Genomic DNA, 20536 nt, shown 5'->3' on the forward strand with positions numbered 1-20536 from the left:
CTGTCTTTCAACTTGTGAAGTATCATTGAAATAATTGCACACGACCAAGTTACACGTACTACTTATTGTATAAATTCATTCTGAAGTTAAAAATTGTATATTAAAAAATTAAATTACATTTAAGAAAGAAGATGTAAATGATTAAAAAAATAATAATAAATGAAACGAATCCCTGTTTCGCTTGACATCACATAACATAAGAGTAACAAAAAAACTAAAGTTCAGCAGTTGAAGGTTGTAAAGATTACTTAAAAAGTACGATTAATAACGACCTCCACGGAAACCACCCCTTCCACTCCAATTTCCACCTCCTCGTCCACGAGAATTATTTATCCCATATCCTCTGTTACCATCAGCCCTATACCCGCCGGAATTGTTGTATCTCGAATATCCACCACCACCACCACCACCACCACAACCACCACCACCTCCACTGTAAGGATTTCCGCGAAAACCACCAGAACCACGCATCATTTTTGCGGGACTACTGTTATCCGAATGAAAACCAGTTGAATGTCCCCTAGGTGGTCTTCTCGAGTGAAAACCACCGCCTGTAATTTGATCCAGTTCGTAACGGCACGCATTCATTCCGCATAGTGCTCTTATTACGCTTAATACCTACAAAACAAAGAGAATATAATCATTGTAACTATCGAAATTTTGTAGAGAAGAGTATCTGTAACGAGAATAGTACTTTTTCGTCATTAGAACTTAATTCTAGTATAGTTTCTGGTTCTTTCGCCGCTTTTACGACGAGACTTTCTAATGATGGTCGTAACGCTACTATCGCTGCGGCATGGCTGGGATCCATATCTAAATTGATCCAGTTATCCAGTTTAACCACGTTATCGACGTATTCGACCTTTCGAGAACCAAATAGTAACAAATGAATGGGTGATACCATAGTCATTTGCTTACAAGATACTGCTCTTGTACGAATCTGTAAAGAAATTTATATTGTAAGAATAAATTGATGTTATGATTAGATGATTAAGTTAAACTTGAAATAAATGAGAAACAACTATAATCACACCTTCTCTCCAAATACGAAAAATGGAAATGGGAAATTTTGTTCAAAATTGCTACAATTCACAGAAGTTTTGTGTATCAATGCTGCTTTAGATTCAGTCGTGAGAACTTTTCTTTTCTCTTTGTGATAGCAGACATTTGGATAAAGACCCATACATAATAACGCGGTAATAGTATCAAGGCGAACATCTGCACCTGCCTGATAATTTAACGATATAGGACAAAGAGTTTCTTCTGGAAACCCAGCACTTTGCAGAAGTCCTTGCAATTGATTCTATTCATAAAATCGAAAGGGTTATAACTATAATGGTCATTTATTATTATACTTCGAAACTGTTAAGAAAATAACAATCGTTCACGATTTACCTTAGCCTCCCACGTTACCCTCAATGTAGGTATACTTAAATTTTTCGATTCACAAAATGTCTGCTCTGCATATTCACCACCAGCTCTAGCTTCTTCCCATGCTTGGAAAGCATGTAACATTGCTACGTGATCGCTGTACCTTGCGCCAGCGAACCATTTCTGTTGTGCAGATAATCGTCTCACGTCAGGTCCCATATTATATACTTCTGGAAATGTTGTACTGTTTGCAGCCATCGTAGAGAGTGCATCACCGACACGAAATATACAGCCTAGAATCATCATCTTCCCTAATCGTGGCTCTATTGGTAACCGGGCCAATATTTTACCAAGCGGTGTAAGTTCGTCATTTTCATCCAAACATTTCATCTCTAAAGTAAACCAATATTGAGATTACTTCTAATGACATTCGGAGCTCAAATAATAAGATACAAGTATATGGATAATAGTTGGTAAAAGACGTACCGCGTAGTATGACTTCAGCTTCGATCACAGCGTCTATTGGTGGTGGTTCAATTGCTTTCGACAAAAACTTCCCGATACTACCCAACCTCAGTAATTTAATACTCAATGCTAGTTCGTGTAAGGGTGTTCTAAACATTTCTGGCGTCATGTGTTCATCCATTTTATTAAAACGTGCTTTGGAGCATAAGTGGAAACAAAATCCTGGCCTAACTCGACCAGCGCGACCCTTTCTCTGCTCTAAATTTGTTTTACTAGCCCAAACGGTAGCATAATTCGTCATATTATTGTGGGAAGTAAATAACTTCATTTTAGCTTTGCAAGAATCTATTACATAAACTACATCGTTGATTGTAATCGAGGTTTCAGCGATATTCGTTGCCAAAATGATTTTTGTTATTCCTACCGGTACAGGTTCGAAGACTTTACGCTGATCTTCTCTAGGTAACTGTGAATGCAACGGTATAATCACGTAACTCGAACCTCCGTAAATCAGATGTTGTTGTAAATGTTTCATTAACGCAAATATCAAATTCCAACCCGGTAGAAAAATTAGCACTGCACCTGGAATACCTTGCTCTTTAATGTACTTTAACAGAGCCTCTATAAGCTCGAAGCTTATTTCTTTCTCGGTAAGCTGCGCCATGACATTCTTTGTTACTGCAGAATATTGTGCATCGATAACTTTGTTTAAATTCTCTTCTGGCTCCCCTTCATTTGGCAAATCATCTGAATCGCGATTCTTCCGTTTCTTGGTTTCCATAGGCGGTACAAAATTTGTTAACTGTATACAATCTTCTAAGAAATACTGCTGTACAGGATACGATCTGCCAGGTATCTCTATCACCGGGCAATTATTGAAGTAATTACTGAATAACGTTGTATCGATTGTGGCAGACATCAGGATAATTCGCAAATCTGGATACATGTGAATCATATCGCGTAGCACAACCATAATAAAATCAGAATTCACATCTCGTTCGTGAATTTCATCAACAATAACGTGTGACACGCTCCTTAAACCACATTCCAATTTTCTTAAAAGCACACCAACAGTGCAAAACATTATACTGCCGTAAGGTCTTGGCAAACAAGACTCAAATCTTACGGAATAACCAACAGACTGTCCTAAATTTTCGCATCTTTCCGAGGCAACCCGATCAGCTACAGATACAGCCGATATGCGTCTAGGTTGTGTTATAGCGATATTGCAAAATGCACCTTGACCTGATGCAATATAATCATCTAAGATAAATTGACATACTTGAGTTGTTTTACCACAGCCTGTGTTTCCTCGAATGATAATCACAGGATTTTCGTGAATAGCGTACATTATTTCTTTTTTCTTTGAGAAAACTGGTAAATTAGATCTTTCCTTAATACTCTTTTGAAGACTCTCATCTTGTTGTAATCTTTCTCTTTGTTCGTGTTGTAAATCTTCCGACATTTGTTCCAAACTCATCGAGGCTAATGGTCCCTCGTCTATATTACAGCCAACCCACGGATCCCAATTTTGTTGCGGCGGAGACCAACTTACTACTCCAGCTGGTTGTGGTACAGATGAAATGAAATCATCCAATACTTGATTCGTTAATAAAGATATGCCAACGTTAGGCTGCTGATTACTTTCCTTTATTGCCTACAATATATACAAATAATATATAGATTATATAAATTTTTCCAAGGAGAAAAATAATGGTTGAATTAATTAACAAAGTTCTAAAAATTACTTGATCTATTGAGACAGGCTGTATATTCAAATTTGACAGAACATCATGTATTTGATTCACCAAATCTGGTGAAATTTTTACTGGATATGGCTTTATTTGTTCTGCTTCTTTGTTTTTTTTTAATGTTCCACTAAATGCCTCGATTACACCAAGATGATACAACTGTCGAACAAGAGACAAAGCACAACTTTTTGATGCAGTCTGCTTATTTGAACCAGTTTCACGACCAGTAATATCTATAATTTATTATCCTTATATTTGATTTTATTACAACATTATGTTTACTATTATTTATATGAGTAATATAAAGCATACTTCTCCCAAGTTGTTTTACATAAAATGTCATTTCTGCCATAAAACTCCTAAACAGAAATTGACATTGTTAATCTCTTATATAATATTTTAACTTGATTATTGATTAAAATAATTATCGTGACTAAACTTTTTAAATATGTAAAACACAAAATGTAGCAGTATACAAAAATATATATAGTGTACAACCAAAATGAAGTATATAGATATATTTTAATATTTGGAAATAAATCTCTATTCAAGCTTAATTTCCTTAGTTGCATTTATAAAAATATGATTTTGCATAAATATCTATAATTTAATTATGAAATAAATTCAACTTACCATTTGAAAAGACCACATCCAAGACCACATTGGAGTACGTTTCAATAAATTTATGCAAATAGTTTCACCAAAATTGTTATTGAACCATTTCAATAAAAGTTTTGGTTAAACAGAAGTCTCATCTGTGTGCAAGAGAAAACAATTTTCTTTTCTCTTGTACCAGCATTAAGTAAATAGTGTACTCTAAAATGGTCTTGTGGAATTTCAAATGGTAAACCACTTAAGTGATCTGTCTTGTATCATCTTATTAACAAATCTTTAATGCAATTGGGGATTTCGAGTAGCGTCATGATACTGCAGTGACAAGTCCGAGCCAGTGCAAAAGTAAACAGCTACATTGAAACAATCCATACCTCGTATGATCTGGACCAAGCGGGGTATACTTGTAATCTGTATTAATTTTGTTAGTTTGCATAAATTGATGAAGTTTCGATTTAGCATTTTCAATTGTCCAATTTCCATGAATTCCAGAATTCACATCAACATCCTCAGCATCTTCAACTTTTTTCTGATCTGCTATTCTATCTATATATGTATAATTGCCTTGGCCATGTTCGTTGTAAGCTCTATACGCTTGGCCTATGTCATTGGGGCCCATTCCATCTTGGAAAACAGATTTCATTGGGGACATCAATTCTTGTTTAACAGACACCACGTCGTTCTGTAACAAGTTTCCTGTATCTTTTGGGACATCATTTTGATTCACATGTCCCGTGCGAACTAAATAATTAACATAATCTTTAGCTGCATTCCCTTGGGCATCTTTTTTGTTAGTTGAATTGCCTGCACCAACATAATCAAATCCAGGAACGCGTAATTCACAGAGGAATCGTTGTCGATGTTTTGGACCTAAACATTTATTATACAGTCAAAAACAAAAACAATTTTCTTTTACCAACAACAGAAAGTAATGACATTCATTAAAATTAGTATTAAAATTTCTGTAAGTTGAACTAAGGACAGGGACAATTTCATACGTATTTTATCAAATGCACCTTCGTTATTAATAAATTTACGAGCTTACACCGTTTAGAATAGAATTTTACAATACCTGTTGGTCTCACATCAAACTGTGGGTCTTTGCTATTTTTTGCACACCATTGATGAAAGAAAGATTTTATATCACCCATTGGAAATATGAATGATATACACTTAAATTAGGAATACAAAGATATCCTAATATTTATTAATCGAAGCCGATATAACCTACACGCAAGGAGTATTTCTGGATATTCCTTTGTCTACAACTTCAGTGAGTTCGTACGTAAACACAGGCACATAAGTAAATAGATAGGTATCTTTCGCAGAACATCGGTCTTTCTACATACATCTAATTGTATTAAGTACGCATGCGTTCGGAAAAATAACTTTATTATAAACGTAGTTTACAAATGGACCTCGCAATATTGATAATTCCAAATTAAAAATTCGGAGAACTATATATACTTCTTAAATATAATTCTCTTATTACTGATATTGTCTACATTTATAATGATGTTCGATAAAAAAAGCTTAAGAAAATTGTTTGCTGTAATTATACTTCGAATGTGTTTTCATAGAGATCAATGGAAGAGGTATGCAAATCTGTTTACGGCTTTTTTAAATAAACGTATAATTTTGAGTAAAATATCATACAAAAAACTTAAATTATTGACAATGCTTAATAAATTTTAAAATTTAACAAAAACTCTAATATTATATTTAGAAAATTAGTGATGGTATATTTACAGTATAACTTCCTAGGTATACTAATTTATATGTGTTGCAATAATTTCCATTGCATTTCATACAGAGCTACCTCTATCTGTATATCCAAAATGTTACAATTATTAAATAAGATAATTTAATTAACGTTATTCTTAATATCCGTTTAATAATAAAATTGGAATATGTAAAGGGTTTGTAGTGTATGTGTATGTAGTTAGTAACTATATGAAACAACTGAAACAGTTTTCTCGCTGCTTTAAAAAATTATGGGCAAGGGTGTGGATACAGTGGCAAGCCTCGACGGTTGTGGTATCCTAGGACTGCGAGGTGATTTATGTAATCGTGATTGTGACGATTTTGGAGTTGTTGTTATATTCGGCGTTGTTGCTAATGGTAAATTTTTTCGTAATGGCTTGATAGGTGTTCGTACTGGTGTTTTCATTCTAGATTTACTTGCATTTGCTAACACTTGCTCTGGTAACAAAGAACTACGTAGCTCTTGCTTATCCTCTAAATGTTCCCTAAATTGATTGTAAGTTGTGTCCGTACCAGCTGAACTTTGCGATGTAGAGTTTTCTTTCTCATGTCTGCTTTTATGTGCTACTTTTTCTGTAGATTTTTTAAGAATTTTTCCACTTCTTTTAATCTTAGATCCACTACCTACTATGCTTATATTTCTACGTTTTGCGGATGTATTTGGGGAAGGACTAAATAATAGTTTCCTTTTCGAAGAATTAACTGGTGTATGACGACGAGTACTTAATAAGCCTGGTGTTTTCTTCGCAGAGCTTCCAAGCCTTTTAGAAACGCTTAATACTGTTTTCTTTGTTGATTTGTCTTTTGCCTCCTTTCTAGCCTTCTTTATTATCTCCTTCTCTTCGTTTAAGTTCTCCCATGATTCTTTTAATAATTCTTCTATGGGCATTCCTTTTATGGTGAACGTTTCTCCATGTTCATTTTCATACTCTGCTATTAAACTCTTTAGATTCTCTTCAATTTTTGGCAATTTCTTCTGAATTGTTTTACGTTCTTTCTCTTCCATCAATAATTGGCCGCCACGATTGTAAAAGCGATCTGGATCATTCGCACGTTGCATCAGCTCTTTCATTTTTAACCACAAGCTATCTCGTTCCTCCAAGAGTTCAAATATAGCCTTATTAGTATCATAAAACTCTTGCATACGTTTTACTTCAAGCTCGTGTAATGTTAATAAGTCTTCCGTATACGTATTAGAGTTGAAGTGTATAAATTGTTTCCTTTGCTCTGTACTCAATTTACACAAATCCCACAGCTTGGTCAATTCAGTTCTCATCTGTGATACATATTTCACGATATTTTGTTTTCTCTTCGCTTTGCATCTCTCTAATTCCGTTTTCAATGCATTTATCGTTGCCATGCTATATCCAACATAACTATTAAGGAACGATTGGCAAATATGTTCAGGTTCATTAAGATACTTCCACAAAGCGATTAAGTCTTGCTTAATATCATCTACATGTTCCTTTGTTGTCTTTATCTGATGTTCTAATGCATCTCGTAATTCTTTCAGTTTGGTCATATTGTTACTGTTAAAGACAAAATTTTCAGTACCTTCACATACTAGATGTTCAAAGCTTGATGATGGAGATGTACCTAAATCATCCATCATTCGAATAATTGCTCTACGATTTTCCTTAAAAATCGCTTCCAAACGATTTTTTTCATCCTCTTGTTTTTCAAGATACAGCTTGAAACTGTTAAGCTCTTCTTCCGAAGGTAATTTTTCATCTATATTGATTGGTTGTGTGCCTAGCACTTTACACAACAACTTTTCCTTTGCGAGTAACTCTTTTAACTGTACCATACGTTGGTCCTTGACTTGTTGTAACTTTTCTAAGTCAGTACTCAGTACTTGTTCAACATTTTTTAATGGTAAATTCTCATACCCGGTAGTTACAATGTCCGTCCCTAATTCTTTAGTTAACTTAATGATTTGTTCGATTAAGTACTTGACATTATTTATTATTGCTTGTTTCTTCGACTCTGTTTCAACAATCATATCATCCAATAAGTCGTTTATATAATCGAACACTTGATCGCAATATATTGAGCGAGCTTCATCGGTCATTCCTATTTCTTCCCATATTGTGTTCATTTGCGTCAAAGCACTTCTAAGTTTTGCAACAGCTCTTTCAACAGTTGATTCCCATTTAGGCAGTTCGGCCATTCTTCTGTATTAATCTTTTAAATGATATTAATAACAAACAACACACTGACGCGAGAATTTACTCCCCCTTTTGAGAGTTTACTTTCTTCGGAACTTATAACGTTTAACTGAACTCTGCATAAAAACAATTTTGCCTGCCGAGACACGATTAACCGTTGTTCTTTTGAATTCGTATTCTACATCAACGCCACTGTACCAATTTTACCGTAACTACATTGCCTACGTCTCGCGGTAAGAACTGTTCCGATTGGTTCATCGTTTGAAACCGATAGCATGGCGAAGAGCGAACAACTTCAAAGCACTTTTAAAGAAGGATGGTCACCAAACAAGTTGTGAATCGATCGAAAAAAATGAACTGCGATCATAAAACGATTCTCAATCATCTTCATTGAATGGGATTTGCCCAGAATTGCCAAAGAAATATTGATTGCGATATATTGAGCGAGCCTCGTCAAACATTCCTATTACTTCCCATATTGTGTTCATTTGCGTCAAAGTTTTATATTTTCCGCTTTAGAGGTAAGAGAGAGAGAAAGATATATAAGAAACCTATAGGAAAGAGTGAGAGAGATGCGGCGGACCTCACTCGGGAACCCCTGGCGTTATCTCTGTGAAAAGTGCTCAAACTGGTCGCACAGCGTTATCGACAGCGAAGTAAAGTACTGAAGAATTAGCGCCATCTCACGATAAATTACAATAAAACTTAAGATTTGTACAGGGTGACTTACTACTCATGTGACAAACTTTTACAGCTGATACTACACTTCAAAAGAAGCAAAAAAAGTTCATATAAACCCAGGTCCGACTTACGAAAATATCCGAGAAAATTGAGATTTTGGTTTTTTCAGAGAAACAGGAGTTTCACTCATATTATTGATTGTATCTTCCAAATCGTTGATTCTACATAATTGTTCCTATACTACCCTGAAACTCGAAAACAGTTGAAGTAATAAAAGTCTAAACTTATGTCAGGAGGCAAAATTTGTAAATTACAAAAACTTTGATTTCTTATTTAGGTAATTATTTTTAGGTGCGGAGGGCAGAAAATTGCACAAAAACTTCTTTATTCATTAAGCTTTCGGATGATATAATCAGTTTTTTATTCCGCCGTACGGAAGCAAAGAAATTTTGTATGAAATGATGGAAACTGCAGGTGATGGCTCATATATGGACACTGCGGAGTTGCAGCACCCTTTATTTCTATTTGATATTGTGGATGAAATTTAATCTAACGTGTTTTCTTTTCTTGAATTCTTCACTTCTACTTGTACAATATATATGTCTTGACCCCCGCTTGTCAAATCAGCATACAATGCATTTATTTCATGCATTTTCTATTTACAAACTTCCAGGCACTGGTCAAAATCAATTTCCACTTGATATTATCGATAACATTTAATAATTAGTCTTCTTTTCTTTAATACTTTTTTATACTTGTACAGTACTGTGCAACATCCCCACTAATTTTAATCGCGAGCTGCCATTGATTCGGCGGCTGACAGCCAACCATTTTGAAATATGATCCACCTTGTCGAATCCGCTAGGTATACCAATGAGATTTCGTGTGACCCCAACGATGAATTGCTAGTTTCGATGTATCTGTTTAAATGTCTGCTACAGATTGTGACAACCGAAAGATCATCATCAGTTATATATACCCGATTATATGGCGGATTGAATTCTGTATATTATGGATTCCGGTCGTTTGAAATTGATAAATAGAGTCAGTCTTCAGTACCTACAGTAACGAGAACACATAGGTATAGTATATGATAGATACTCGCTTTATTTGATACGCATAATGAACATATTTTGTATCGAATTTGTATTCTTTATCCTATAATCTAACTTGAGTGTATGCATAACCCCTATCTAATAGTGTAATTAATTTTGCGGCCGCCAGGTGGCTAAAACAATTAATCTTTCTCGCAAGTGGTAGTTGACACCATAGTGCTTATAAGGGAAACATTTGCATAAAAAATCAGGCGACCTTCCTCTCAGGAGCGAGGGACTACCGCCTCTTTTTGGATGCGTCTAGGAGAGGTTGATTTCTCTCGAAATCCCTTGAATAGGCGCTTTTAACCCAATCGTAATCCTTCCTCTAGCTGCGATCTCCAGCCTATGCTGCGACTATCCTGGCGACCCTACCCTTGCGATACCCTGCTTCCGGCGCGCCTATCTCTAAACCGCTCCAGGCCTGGAACCCCATTTGCTATTCCCCCAATACAACAATCGAAGAACTTCTAATTCCTCAAGGAAGATTTCAACGAGGGATACATTACATAAAATAAGTGAAGTGAAGTGAAGTTCAGTGAGGTGCAGAGTGCAGTGCAATGGAGAGAAGAGAAAGAAAAGAGGATCGAAATGAATGTATGAAATATTGTAAAGAAATTTGTAATAATAAAATGTTGTAAAAAAATATGTAATAATAAAATGTTGCAAAAAAATTAAAACAATAAAATAAGAAAAAATATATAACACCATAATGTTGAAAAAATTTGTAACAATAAAATGTTTCAAATAAATACTTTAAATAAATCTATCCTATGGCAGCGATTTACTCATATTATTTGTTATATAATTTGTAATTGTATCATGCCACCATGATGCGATTAATAATTATATATTAAATAATATGTTGCCCAGGTCTCACCACGTAAAATCCAATAATTTACTTTAATTTCAAAACAACCTATCTAACCAGGAATATATATTAACTTAAGAGATATGTTTCCTACCTATCAATAGGTCTGAAAATGTTTCACCCTACGTATGCAAAGATCTAAGAGAACACAGTACATGAATTATTAATCGCATCATGGTGGCATGATACAATTACAAGTTATATAACAAATAATATGAGCAAATCGCTGTCATAGGATAGATTTATTTAAATTCAAATAAACTAGAGTTTCTTCTTCAAGGAGGAATTTTCTTGGAGAAGTGCTGAAATTAATTTCAGTCATAATTGTGTGCCACCAGTTTGAGCACTTTTCACAGGGATGGCGCTAGGGATTTTAGAGAAGGATCGGCAGAATCTGTCTTACTCTTTCTTATAGCTTTCTTATATATCTTCCTCTCTCTCTTATATCGACAGTTATCTCTTATATCGACTCTCTCAACAAACAAATTTCGGCGTGTCGTTAACCATTAATTAATCGCGTAACGAAAGTCATGTGTTTAAGAAATATATTTATATGTATATCAGGATTACTGTAATACTGTTACGAGTACCTAATATCTAAAGGTTTATATGGAATTCGTTATTTATTCCTTTAATATTTTTGTAGTATTTTCAATTGAAACTATAAAAAAATTGTTTTCCCAAAGAGTTCATTATATCTTATATAATAAATACTATTTAATAGTAAACATGCGAATACATTATTTGTAAGTTCAGTTATGAATTAAACTGAGAGATATATTTTTTTATTTTAGGTTATGTTTTGGTTGTATCTATAAATGTTATGCATATAAGAAGCACCTTTTTGTAAGAAGGCGAGCACAAGTGATACAACTTGAAAATAAAATAAACTTAACATAAAAATGAATAAGGGTGAACAAAATTCGCATGATGCTGTCCCGGAACTTGTGAAAAATGCTGTATTAGTACACAGTTCTCCTATTCCTCCAGGGACACCTATCGTGGAAGGTTGTGTAGCAGTTTTATTGGGCTTAAGATAATTAATAGTTATATATAATTGAACTGTTTAATAGCATTTCATAATGAATGTATTTTAGGGTACAACTGGAATAAAGGAATCGACTATCACGCCTTACTTCAAACATATAAAAATTCTGGATTTCAAGCAAGAAATTTTGGATTAGCAGTCGATGAAATCCAACAAATGATAAATGCTAGAAATATTCCTCTGAATGATGATCAAATCGATAATTTAGAGGACGATGATTTCATTAAAAGAAAATCTTCGTGTACAATATTTTTAGGATATACATCTAACATGGCTTCCTGTGGAATTCGAGATACTATAAGATTTCTCGTACAACATAAAATGGTTGGTTTGAATATTTGAAAGCCTTGATTTTCAATCTTTTCCAGCAATTTAAATATTCATTTATGTATTACCAGGTAGATTGTATTGTTACTACAGCAGGTGGCATAGAAGAGGATTTAATAAAATGTTTAGCACCAACATATATAGGAGATTTCCATTTAGAAGGAAAAAATCTTAGGCAACATGGTCTTAATAGAATAGGGAATCTGTTAGTACCTAATGATAATTACTGTCTGTTTGAAGATTGGGTTATGCCGATATTAGACGAAATGCTAACTGAACAGAAAGAAAATGTATGATCCAGAAATATATAATTGAACATTTTTTGGTTTTAGAAAATGAAGTAATCAAAGGTGAAAATTGTAGGGTATACTTTGGACACCATCCAAAGTTATAACTAGACTTGGTGAAAAAATTAATGATGAAAATTCGATTTATTACTGGGCTGCAAAAAATAAAATTCCAGTATTCAGTCCCGCTTTAACAGACGGTAGTCTTGGCGATATGATGTGTTTCCAATCGTTTAGAAATCCAGGATTAATTATCGATATAGTCTCAGGTTTCAAACAATTCCAACTTCAAACTTTTTTAAATTTGACCGAGTTATATTAATATTGTTCTCTTCTTATTATGTTATAGATCTTAGACGGTTAAATACAATGGCTATGAAGGCGGTGAAAAGTGGTATGGTTATTATTGGAGGTGGAGTTATAAAACACCATATTTGCAATGCTAATCTAATGGTAATGAAGGAAAACATGAAAAGATCTTCAAAAACAAGTTGATTTTTAAATAATTTCAATTTTATAGAGAAATGGTGCAGACTATGCTGTGTTTATAAATACGGCTTCAGAATTTGATGGAAGTGATAGCGGTGCTCGACCAGATGAAGCCGTTTCATGGGGTAAAATTCGAATGGATGCGAAACCAGTTAAAGTAAATAACATTCCTATATTATTTCGAAATACATTTATCAAATGGTATACGAAATAATTGTTGTTAATGTCATTATAGATTTATGCAGAAGCATCTCTTGTGTTTCCATTGCTCGTAGGCGAAACATTTGCACGATATTATCATTCCACGAAAGAGAAAACTGTTTCAGATGTTTAAAAAAATTTAATAAAAGTATTCAAATGGAACATATACTTTTACCTTCCTCCGCACATACATGCACATGGTATTACTACATTCCTTGCTCATTCAATATTTTCATTTCATCTGTAAATCTGTAGCGCTTTTATTTTAAGAATATGGACTGATAAATATTTATACACGCGATATTATGTAAAATATCCATTTCACAATTTCTAGAAGTGTCCGTAAAATGTAATAACAATCAAGCAACATGAAATCTTGTTAATAAGATCAGATTGTAAGATATTCATTGAAAAGTCAGATCTCGAATAGACCTTTCATTTGTTCATTTGTTCAATTTCAGAGAGACCGGAAGTGTAACTGTTATTGCCGGTAGCGTAGCGCCGGCGCGTTGGCAACGTCCCTGCGCGGCAGGTGTCAGCGGCGCAGGTTTGCAGGCGCCGTCAGTGGTTGCCCGCAGTGGGGGTAACGTCGTTTGTCAGTTGTTTTCCGTAAGTCCGCGCTCGTGGACGGGCGCATGAAACCAACCCCCAACCCCTTTTGTCAAGCTTTCCCCGACTTTATGGTTTCTGCCCCCGCGGGATCGGACGTTCAGAGACTGGCGGGCCCGACAAAACTACTCATCCCTCCGTACAGTACTCCTTCCGGCCCCGATTTCGTCTCTTCTCCGTTTAAGTATTTCCCCGTTAATTTCCAACGTTCGCATTGATCCATCATTGTCGGTATGAATGATGATGGACGTGGAGGAGACCAATACTGCGTCCACCGCGAGTTCCTCACCAAGACCCTCCAGTCCTGCTGCAGACTCGACTTTTATCAGGTAAGGGTTTCGTGGTCGTTAACGTTCAAAGTGTCTACCATTTAAATAATCACGTAGGAAAAAATGGAGCTCTCGCTCTGAAGTTGTTCAACAGTTGTTATTGGACATACAAAGCGTTTTTGTAACTAGTACAATACGGGATATCGTTTCGTTTGACGTGTAAAGCGTATAATGTTGCATTATTTTACTTTATATATATGTGTGTGTGTATGTCAGTACGTTTAGAAGAGGAAACGTATAAGCACAATTAAAAGAGGTCTAACACAATGGCGGTAATATTCGAAAGGACTGAATTAACCTCGTATTTCGATAAATATTTTTCTCACAAAATTCCATAATAAAATTAGGAATTATTTAATGCACAAGGTAATAATGCTTCACACAGCACAGGGAAATTTTGCCTTTGAAGTTGCGCGTTATTTCTGTTTTTCTTCCATTACACGGTTATGCAGAAATCAACAAGGTGAACGAAATTCTAACGTGTTCCCCCTTCCCTAAGGGAGGACGATAGAGTCGCGTTTTGTTCCGCGCCCGTATTTCTGGAGCTGAATACAATTGTACAGGTATCATTCAATAATGCAGACTTTAAAAGCATCACGTCTCGTCTCCTAGTGTTCAGCCTTGTTTTTTATTCAGCCGGTTTAAAAATACAAACGGTCAAACGTAGCAAAACCAAGAGCTGCTGATTGATTTCCTTCCGAGGAATCGAATTCGCGTTTACGAAGATAACAAGAGCTCTCGCGATACCTCGAATAAGAAGTCTTAGTCTATATTATCAAATTTTTACCACACAACAATTTTAATTTTTTACTCTGATATTACGTATCCAGTTTTAGCGTTTTGCTACGAGTACAAAACTTATGATTCATGCGTAGACAACTGTGCCGCGTCCTTCAAACGTTGATACGAAACCAATAGTTCCTTTATATTAATCGTTCGTAGCACAAACCTATGTCCATCGCGCTAGTGCTTTGTTAGAAATATTGATTTAATATTCCAATTATACTTGAACGATCATGAAATTCGGGAACACACAATAAACAAAGATACACGTTTGTGACCGATAGTTCCTCCATATTAACGATTCGCAACGCAAACGTTATACGTTCGCTGTTAATATTTGCGAGAGATAATTTAATGTTCCAGATAATTGTACTCGAATAATTCATTTGTGTACACCAAATTATCCGTATGCGAGATTTCTAATAACCTCGTCCTACGCGGTCTTCCTCTTCTTGTAAATTTAATATTCCTTCGTTCGCTCGCACAATTAATGGTCGTCCTGTCTATGGGAAATAACTGGTCCCGTGGAGGCGAGATGGTTAGACAGTGGAGCGGACCGCGGAAAATGAACTGGCCGTTTAAATTCTGAATGGAAATTTCGCGAGGCGAGCAAGTCGATTTCGCGTGCTTAGTCATTATTTTAAAATGTAAGCGCCGGGATGGTCTTTATAACCGTAAAACTTCGCCGGCGGTTTATAGTGCGTGAATAAAGGAATTTAATTGAATACATTGTGAACGGGCAGAGAGAAAAGAGATTGAATAAGCGGGGTTTGAAATAAAAATCACGCGTTCCCTTTCGTCAGACGTTTTATAACGCGAACTGGCAGAACGGAAGTCGAGACGTTTACCGGGTGGAATGTGTTAATATACCCTATTTCTTTGCGTCTGGATCAATGAGCGCATGAACAGCGTTCATTATTTTTTCACGCGCTATGTAACGGTGTGTCCATTTACTTGGGTTGTCATTAAGCGGCGTTTCCCTTGCGAGTGTTAATGGCGTGACGAAAATTGACTGGCAAAGTGTTCTCGCTTTATCTCCAACGAAGATACAGGTGAAAAATTATGGTAATTTTCCAGAGTAACGCGTAACCTTGCTAGAGCCCTTACGTTCCATCGACCTAATTTCGCTCTTCTTTGTTTCAGAATAAGTTTCTTTATTTTTAGACAGATACGAAGAAGCCGTTACAAATACGAGCAACTTTTCGCTCAAATTTCGCGCGGAATGTTTCTTCTCCTCAAAGCGGAACAACTTTGGAATACAAAGAAAGAAATATAAATACTCGGAGAAATTCGCGATCGATGTTACAATTTTTCTTTCATTCTCCTTTTAACCTAACGGGGTTGTACGCGAGTAAACGAGTTAGAGAAGCGCAGATTTCACCGTGCAGCGGCATTCTTTTCCGCGATGCCTTCTCCGATTTATCAACCTACTTCTGGCTTCTCCCTACCTCGCGTTCCTTTTTTTCTTTTCGCTAGACGAAATTCTATTTCCATATCTTTCGGTGCCATCTCTGCCCACTCATCATACAATCCTTATTTCGAAACGAAAGTTCTCCTCAGCGGCCTCCAACCGTCTTCTGCGTTTACCACGACTTCTTTTTCCCCTTTACGCGGAATACTTTCGGCACGAGCAATCGCCGCCCAACTATGCATCTAGGCGGGGAACCTCGCCAGAGATTGTTTATTTCTTCACTTTCTCGTTGGCGAAGTGTACCAACCGTTTATTACGCTGTTCTCTTACGATTTACTCGCGAAACCGCTCATTCACGATGCTCCCCTTATTTCGTACAGTAGAAACGAACAGAAATTTCTAACGATAAATCATTCCCTTAAAATTTGAATCCAGTTTCCTCGCGATTAATTGTTCGAGAAATGATAAATTTATCCGTGTAGAGTTTAATCAGATTCGAGGTTACAACTAGGTCTTGGAGAAAATTTGAATCGCTTGCTATTTTCGTCTCGACTCGATGTAACAAATTCTGGTTCGATTGTGTGTGCTTAACGTGAAACAATATGACCGCGGCGTCGAGGCTCGACAATGATTTGGCGGTATTAAAAATCCATTCAGAGCGATATTATTGTTTCCTACGTCGAGGCTGTGCCTGATAATTCTCCATTACGCGCGTATAATGGGAAATGAAAATACGCGTGGCTAACTGCCATTATGCCGTTGCCATTAATTTAGCTTATTTCCCTTGTTTCAAAGTAACTTCGAGGGGGGCAGATACACCGGCCGTTGCGTTTTGGCGCGAAATTAAAAGTAACAACCGTGCTTGTTCTGTAATAGGTGTTGCGTTTTACCGGCGAACGGTGCTCCCTGCCGTTTTGATCCTCGGTTACTTAGGCTCCAGTGTATCTTCGACCAAGATCGACACACGATATTATTCATTTTATTGCCGTGACGCGAACACGCGGCAATACACTTTAACCGACATCGGCGGTGCTCCGTTTTCCACGTTAACTGGTACGTTCGTTCTTCTGCTCGTTACTAGCTAAATCTAATTACCTACCGGCTCTATTTTTAACGCCACGATGGAAATGTCGAAATTGACGTTCATCTGAAAGTGTTATGCGCGTTCGCGTATCGTTAGAAATGTTCGCATATCGTAAGCGCCACTCTCTTCGGTCTTCGTTATCTTTTTAAAATTGTTACACGTACTTTTCTTACGAATGATCGATACGAACGTCCACGGTAAGAGGATAGTCTCGGGTTAGTTAACCTATATATGCTTGAGATACACTAGCCGCGGTGCCGCAATTTTACTTAAAATACCCTATTATCACTCTGTAAACGTGGCTGAAGTTCCGCTAGCAATTTACACCGATACACCCCTTCCGCCCCTCGTTCCGGGTCACATTTGCAACTCAGATCGCGCGTGATTGTCCACATTTTCGGTTCACGGATACTTTCGAGCGACCCAGTTCGCCCGTCTCGAACTTGGCAGGCGGTAATAATTATCGACGACACCCGGAAATAGCGGTGTACCGAGCGGGTACGCCACCCTATGGTGTACAGTTTCCTGTCATCATCATCGCGGGCTCAAAGTGATCGCGGGATATTGGTTGCCGCTCGATAATACGTACTTCGGCTTCCGAAATAGGATATCTATTCATAGAGGAAGCGGCTTCCCTTACCAGACGCCGGGGGTGTCGATCCGTGCCGCATCCTCTCAGATCTATCGGTTATTGATGGACTCGGATCCTCTTTGAACGAGCTCAAACACGAGCTCGCGGAGGAAATATTTGCGCGAACGATTTTTCGAGTTGTCGACCGCGTGTTTGCCGTGTATTATTTCGAGTAACGAATAAAGTCGTAAGATTTCTTCGTACGAGAACGAATGATCGTTAAACACCACGTATAATCTGAGATTTGTATCGCGATACATATGGCAAGACGTGTCATCGTTACTGTTAACGAAATTGCGTTTAACGTCTGTGCCGCCACACAAATCTGACTATTAGTATGGAGTCCATAGCGGTAACCAACCCTCCTTCGCTATCTCCCTGCAATCTGTCACCAGGGCTCTTCATCTCACTCCCTAGAGCACGGACGAACAATTCGCGATAGTATTTGGCTGTACGCGTACACCGCCTAACTTGCGTCGATGCGATCAACGAAATTTGATAACGAAATTGACAAATGTCCTCGCATTGGTCAAACGTTACAAACTGAGCATAGACTACAGTTGAGAATCGTACAAAAACCTTCGAATAGTTTGATTTCATTCGTAATTTTCGTTCTCTTAAAGATTACTCGAACGGAATGCTATCGAAGAGAATTATTCGAAGCCCCGTTAACATTTGACTCTAATATAGTGGTCAACAGTAGCGTCGGACTCACGGGTGACTTGCGTTGATGGCTTATGGGACCTGACAGCTGACCGTACGAGGATTCGGTATAATTTCTCCTTATCACGTCCGTCTACCCTGTACCATTGTTCCCACCGTGAATCACGAAACCGTATCAAGCTTTAATACGGTCGAGTTTTCTAGGTCAGCGAGAAAATAATTCGTTCAACTGGTTGACAGCGGATTTTATTAGCGCGCAGCTCCTTTTAGCGCGCGGACCCGTGCTTCTCCTTCCCGGTGAAGGATGACGGAAGTTGTTCTTACGTGAAATTAAACAACGGAGATGCAATAATGGCTGTTGAAAATGGATGGAAGTAAATGTGGTTTATTTTCGAGTCTCCGTTTTGTTGCCGGATAATCTTGCTCCCGTAAATTTCGCATGGAACGAAGGGGAACGTTTCGCGTGGTAAATTCCGAAATGTTCATTCCGATCTTTATCTCCGAAACCAGAGCGAGAGGCGAAGAAAATGATTATTTCGTAAACTGTGCTTTCTTTTATCGGCTGAATAAAAGCAAGACGATCCGAACGGGTTTCAAGAATCGGAAAAAAGATTTCTCCGTCTGTAATGAAAATTGAGGGCAACGCAGATACGCTAATACGACCCCAGCCCATCGAATTGGCGCTGCTTCTCCCCACAGCAATTGTCGTTTGGTGCAGTACAATTAGCCTGCCTCCGTAGGGCCATTAATCTTCGATTTTTTTTTTTTTCTACCCCAGTCGGTCCATTTTCATTTCGGCCGGATTAAGGCGAACGCGCGTTCACCGTGCAAATTGAACTCAAAACTGGGTCAACCCTGATTGCTCGAATCGAGTCAGGGCCATAGTCAAAGATCCTACCCTCTACGCGCAAACAGAAGCCATCCCCGTGCGCGATAAGAGGAAGGTATCCGTGAACAAAACGATCCGGGGGTGGAACCGAACAACCCTGGTTCCAGAAATCGCTTTCCCCTTTACATGCCCGATCTTGGACTACTTTTAGAGCCAATTTTACCCTTTGCGCACTCTCTGCTTCTCTCCTTTTTTCTCTTCTCCTTTGTTCGATTGAATACATAATATATGTTTCTATTTCAGCGTGAAGAGGGAGCCAAGTACAGAAGAACCCAGCAGCCCTCTCGAGGCAACGAGTCCTGCCTCTATCCTACGCAACAACAACGGTGAGTCTTTATTATAAATGATCGCGCTGGCTCCCCGGTCCAATTTAATCCGCCTGTTATTTCTACGCGAGCACACGGGCTGACCTTTGCTAAATGAACGCTGACTTGCGGCGGAGTTATTGCCAGCGAAAAGCAAGCCTCTTTACGTGAAAGCGATTGCTTAAAGCGCGTCCATCGGGTAGCTTGATCGAGTTGATAAATGGCTGGCAAGCGGAAGAAGTTGTTCAACGACGAGATTTTTATCTGAAATTCGAACGCATCGAGAACAAATGTCGCGCATCCATTTCTCGTCATGGCTACGGACATCAGAAATTGGCTTTTGGTTCTGGCCGTTGACAGTTTTATCATTCACCACGGACGGGTAGATCCGAGATCGAACGAGCGAAAATCGCGGCAACAGGGAATTAGTCAATCACTCGCGAGCGATCGACGAGCCAGTCGACGAAACGCGATTCTCCATTGGACAACCGTCAGCTAATAATGCTGGCCGATTGCGAGGCGCAATTTTGATTTATCGTTCGGCTTATTCCTACTCGAGGCCCGTGATAGGACAACGGCGAATTAATAACCGGCCGCGTATTTGAACGGCCCGGGGTAGCAAGTGTACTCAAAGCTCGTTCATCCGTGCTTGACACGTACATGCCTAATAGGAGCAGCTCGAGCCCACGAGTCAGCTCACCCT

General features: G+C 37.7%; 3 protein-coding genes across 4 annotated transcripts in view; 2 read left to right on the plus strand and 1 right to left on the minus strand.

The window, feature by feature from the left end:
- Positions 1–158: 158 nt before the first annotated feature.
- Positions 159–5456, minus strand: Mle (dosage compensation regulator mle). Its single transcript, XM_076911069.1, has 9 exons — positions 5272–5456; positions 4574–5069; positions 3900–3946; positions 3585–3820; positions 1858–3493; positions 1396–1763; positions 1034–1303; positions 695–940; positions 159–618 (listed from the first exon to the last, which is right to left on the minus strand). Exons 1-9 carry the CDS (start codon positions 5348–5350, stop codon positions 262–264), a joined length of 3735 nt encoding a protein of 1244 aa, XP_076767184.1. The 5' UTR covers positions 5351–5456; the 3' UTR covers positions 159–261.
- Positions 5457–6135: 679 nt separating this feature from the next.
- Positions 6136–13291, plus strand: Dhps (Deoxyhypusine synthase). Of its 2 annotated transcripts, none has more exons than XM_076892821.1 (7): positions 6136–6254; positions 11875–12149; positions 12224–12442; positions 12516–12708; positions 12789–12892; positions 12960–13085; positions 13164–13291. In XM_076892821.1, exons 1-7 carry the CDS (start codon positions 6194–6196, stop codon positions 13260–13262), a joined length of 1077 nt encoding a protein of 358 aa, XP_076748936.1. In that variant the 5' UTR covers positions 6136–6193; the 3' UTR covers positions 13263–13291. The 2 variants fall into 2 exon arrangements, with proteins under 2 accessions (XP_076748936.1, XP_076748935.1); XM_076892820.1 differs by lacking the exon at positions 6136–6254 and adding an exon at positions 11635–11785.
- A 457-nt stretch (positions 13292–13748) lies between these two features.
- The window catches only part of Eip78c (Ecdysone-induced protein 78C), a 98440-nt gene continuing 91652 nt past the window's right edge, over positions 13749–20536 (plus strand). The window contains exons 1-2 of the mRNA XM_076892784.1: positions 13749–14067; positions 19772–19854. Of these exons, the coding sequence (XP_076748899.1) occupies positions 13976–14067; positions 19772–19854 (175 nt within the window). The 5' untranslated portion in view covers positions 13749–13975. The remainder of the gene's footprint in view (positions 14068–19771; positions 19855–20536) is intronic.

The sequence above is a fragment of the Xylocopa sonorina genome, chromosome 3, assembly GCF_050948175.1.
Source record: "Xylocopa sonorina isolate GNS202 chromosome 3, iyXylSono1_principal, whole genome shotgun sequence".
Taxonomy (NCBI): domain Eukaryota; kingdom Metazoa; phylum Arthropoda; class Insecta; order Hymenoptera; family Apidae; genus Xylocopa; species Xylocopa sonorina.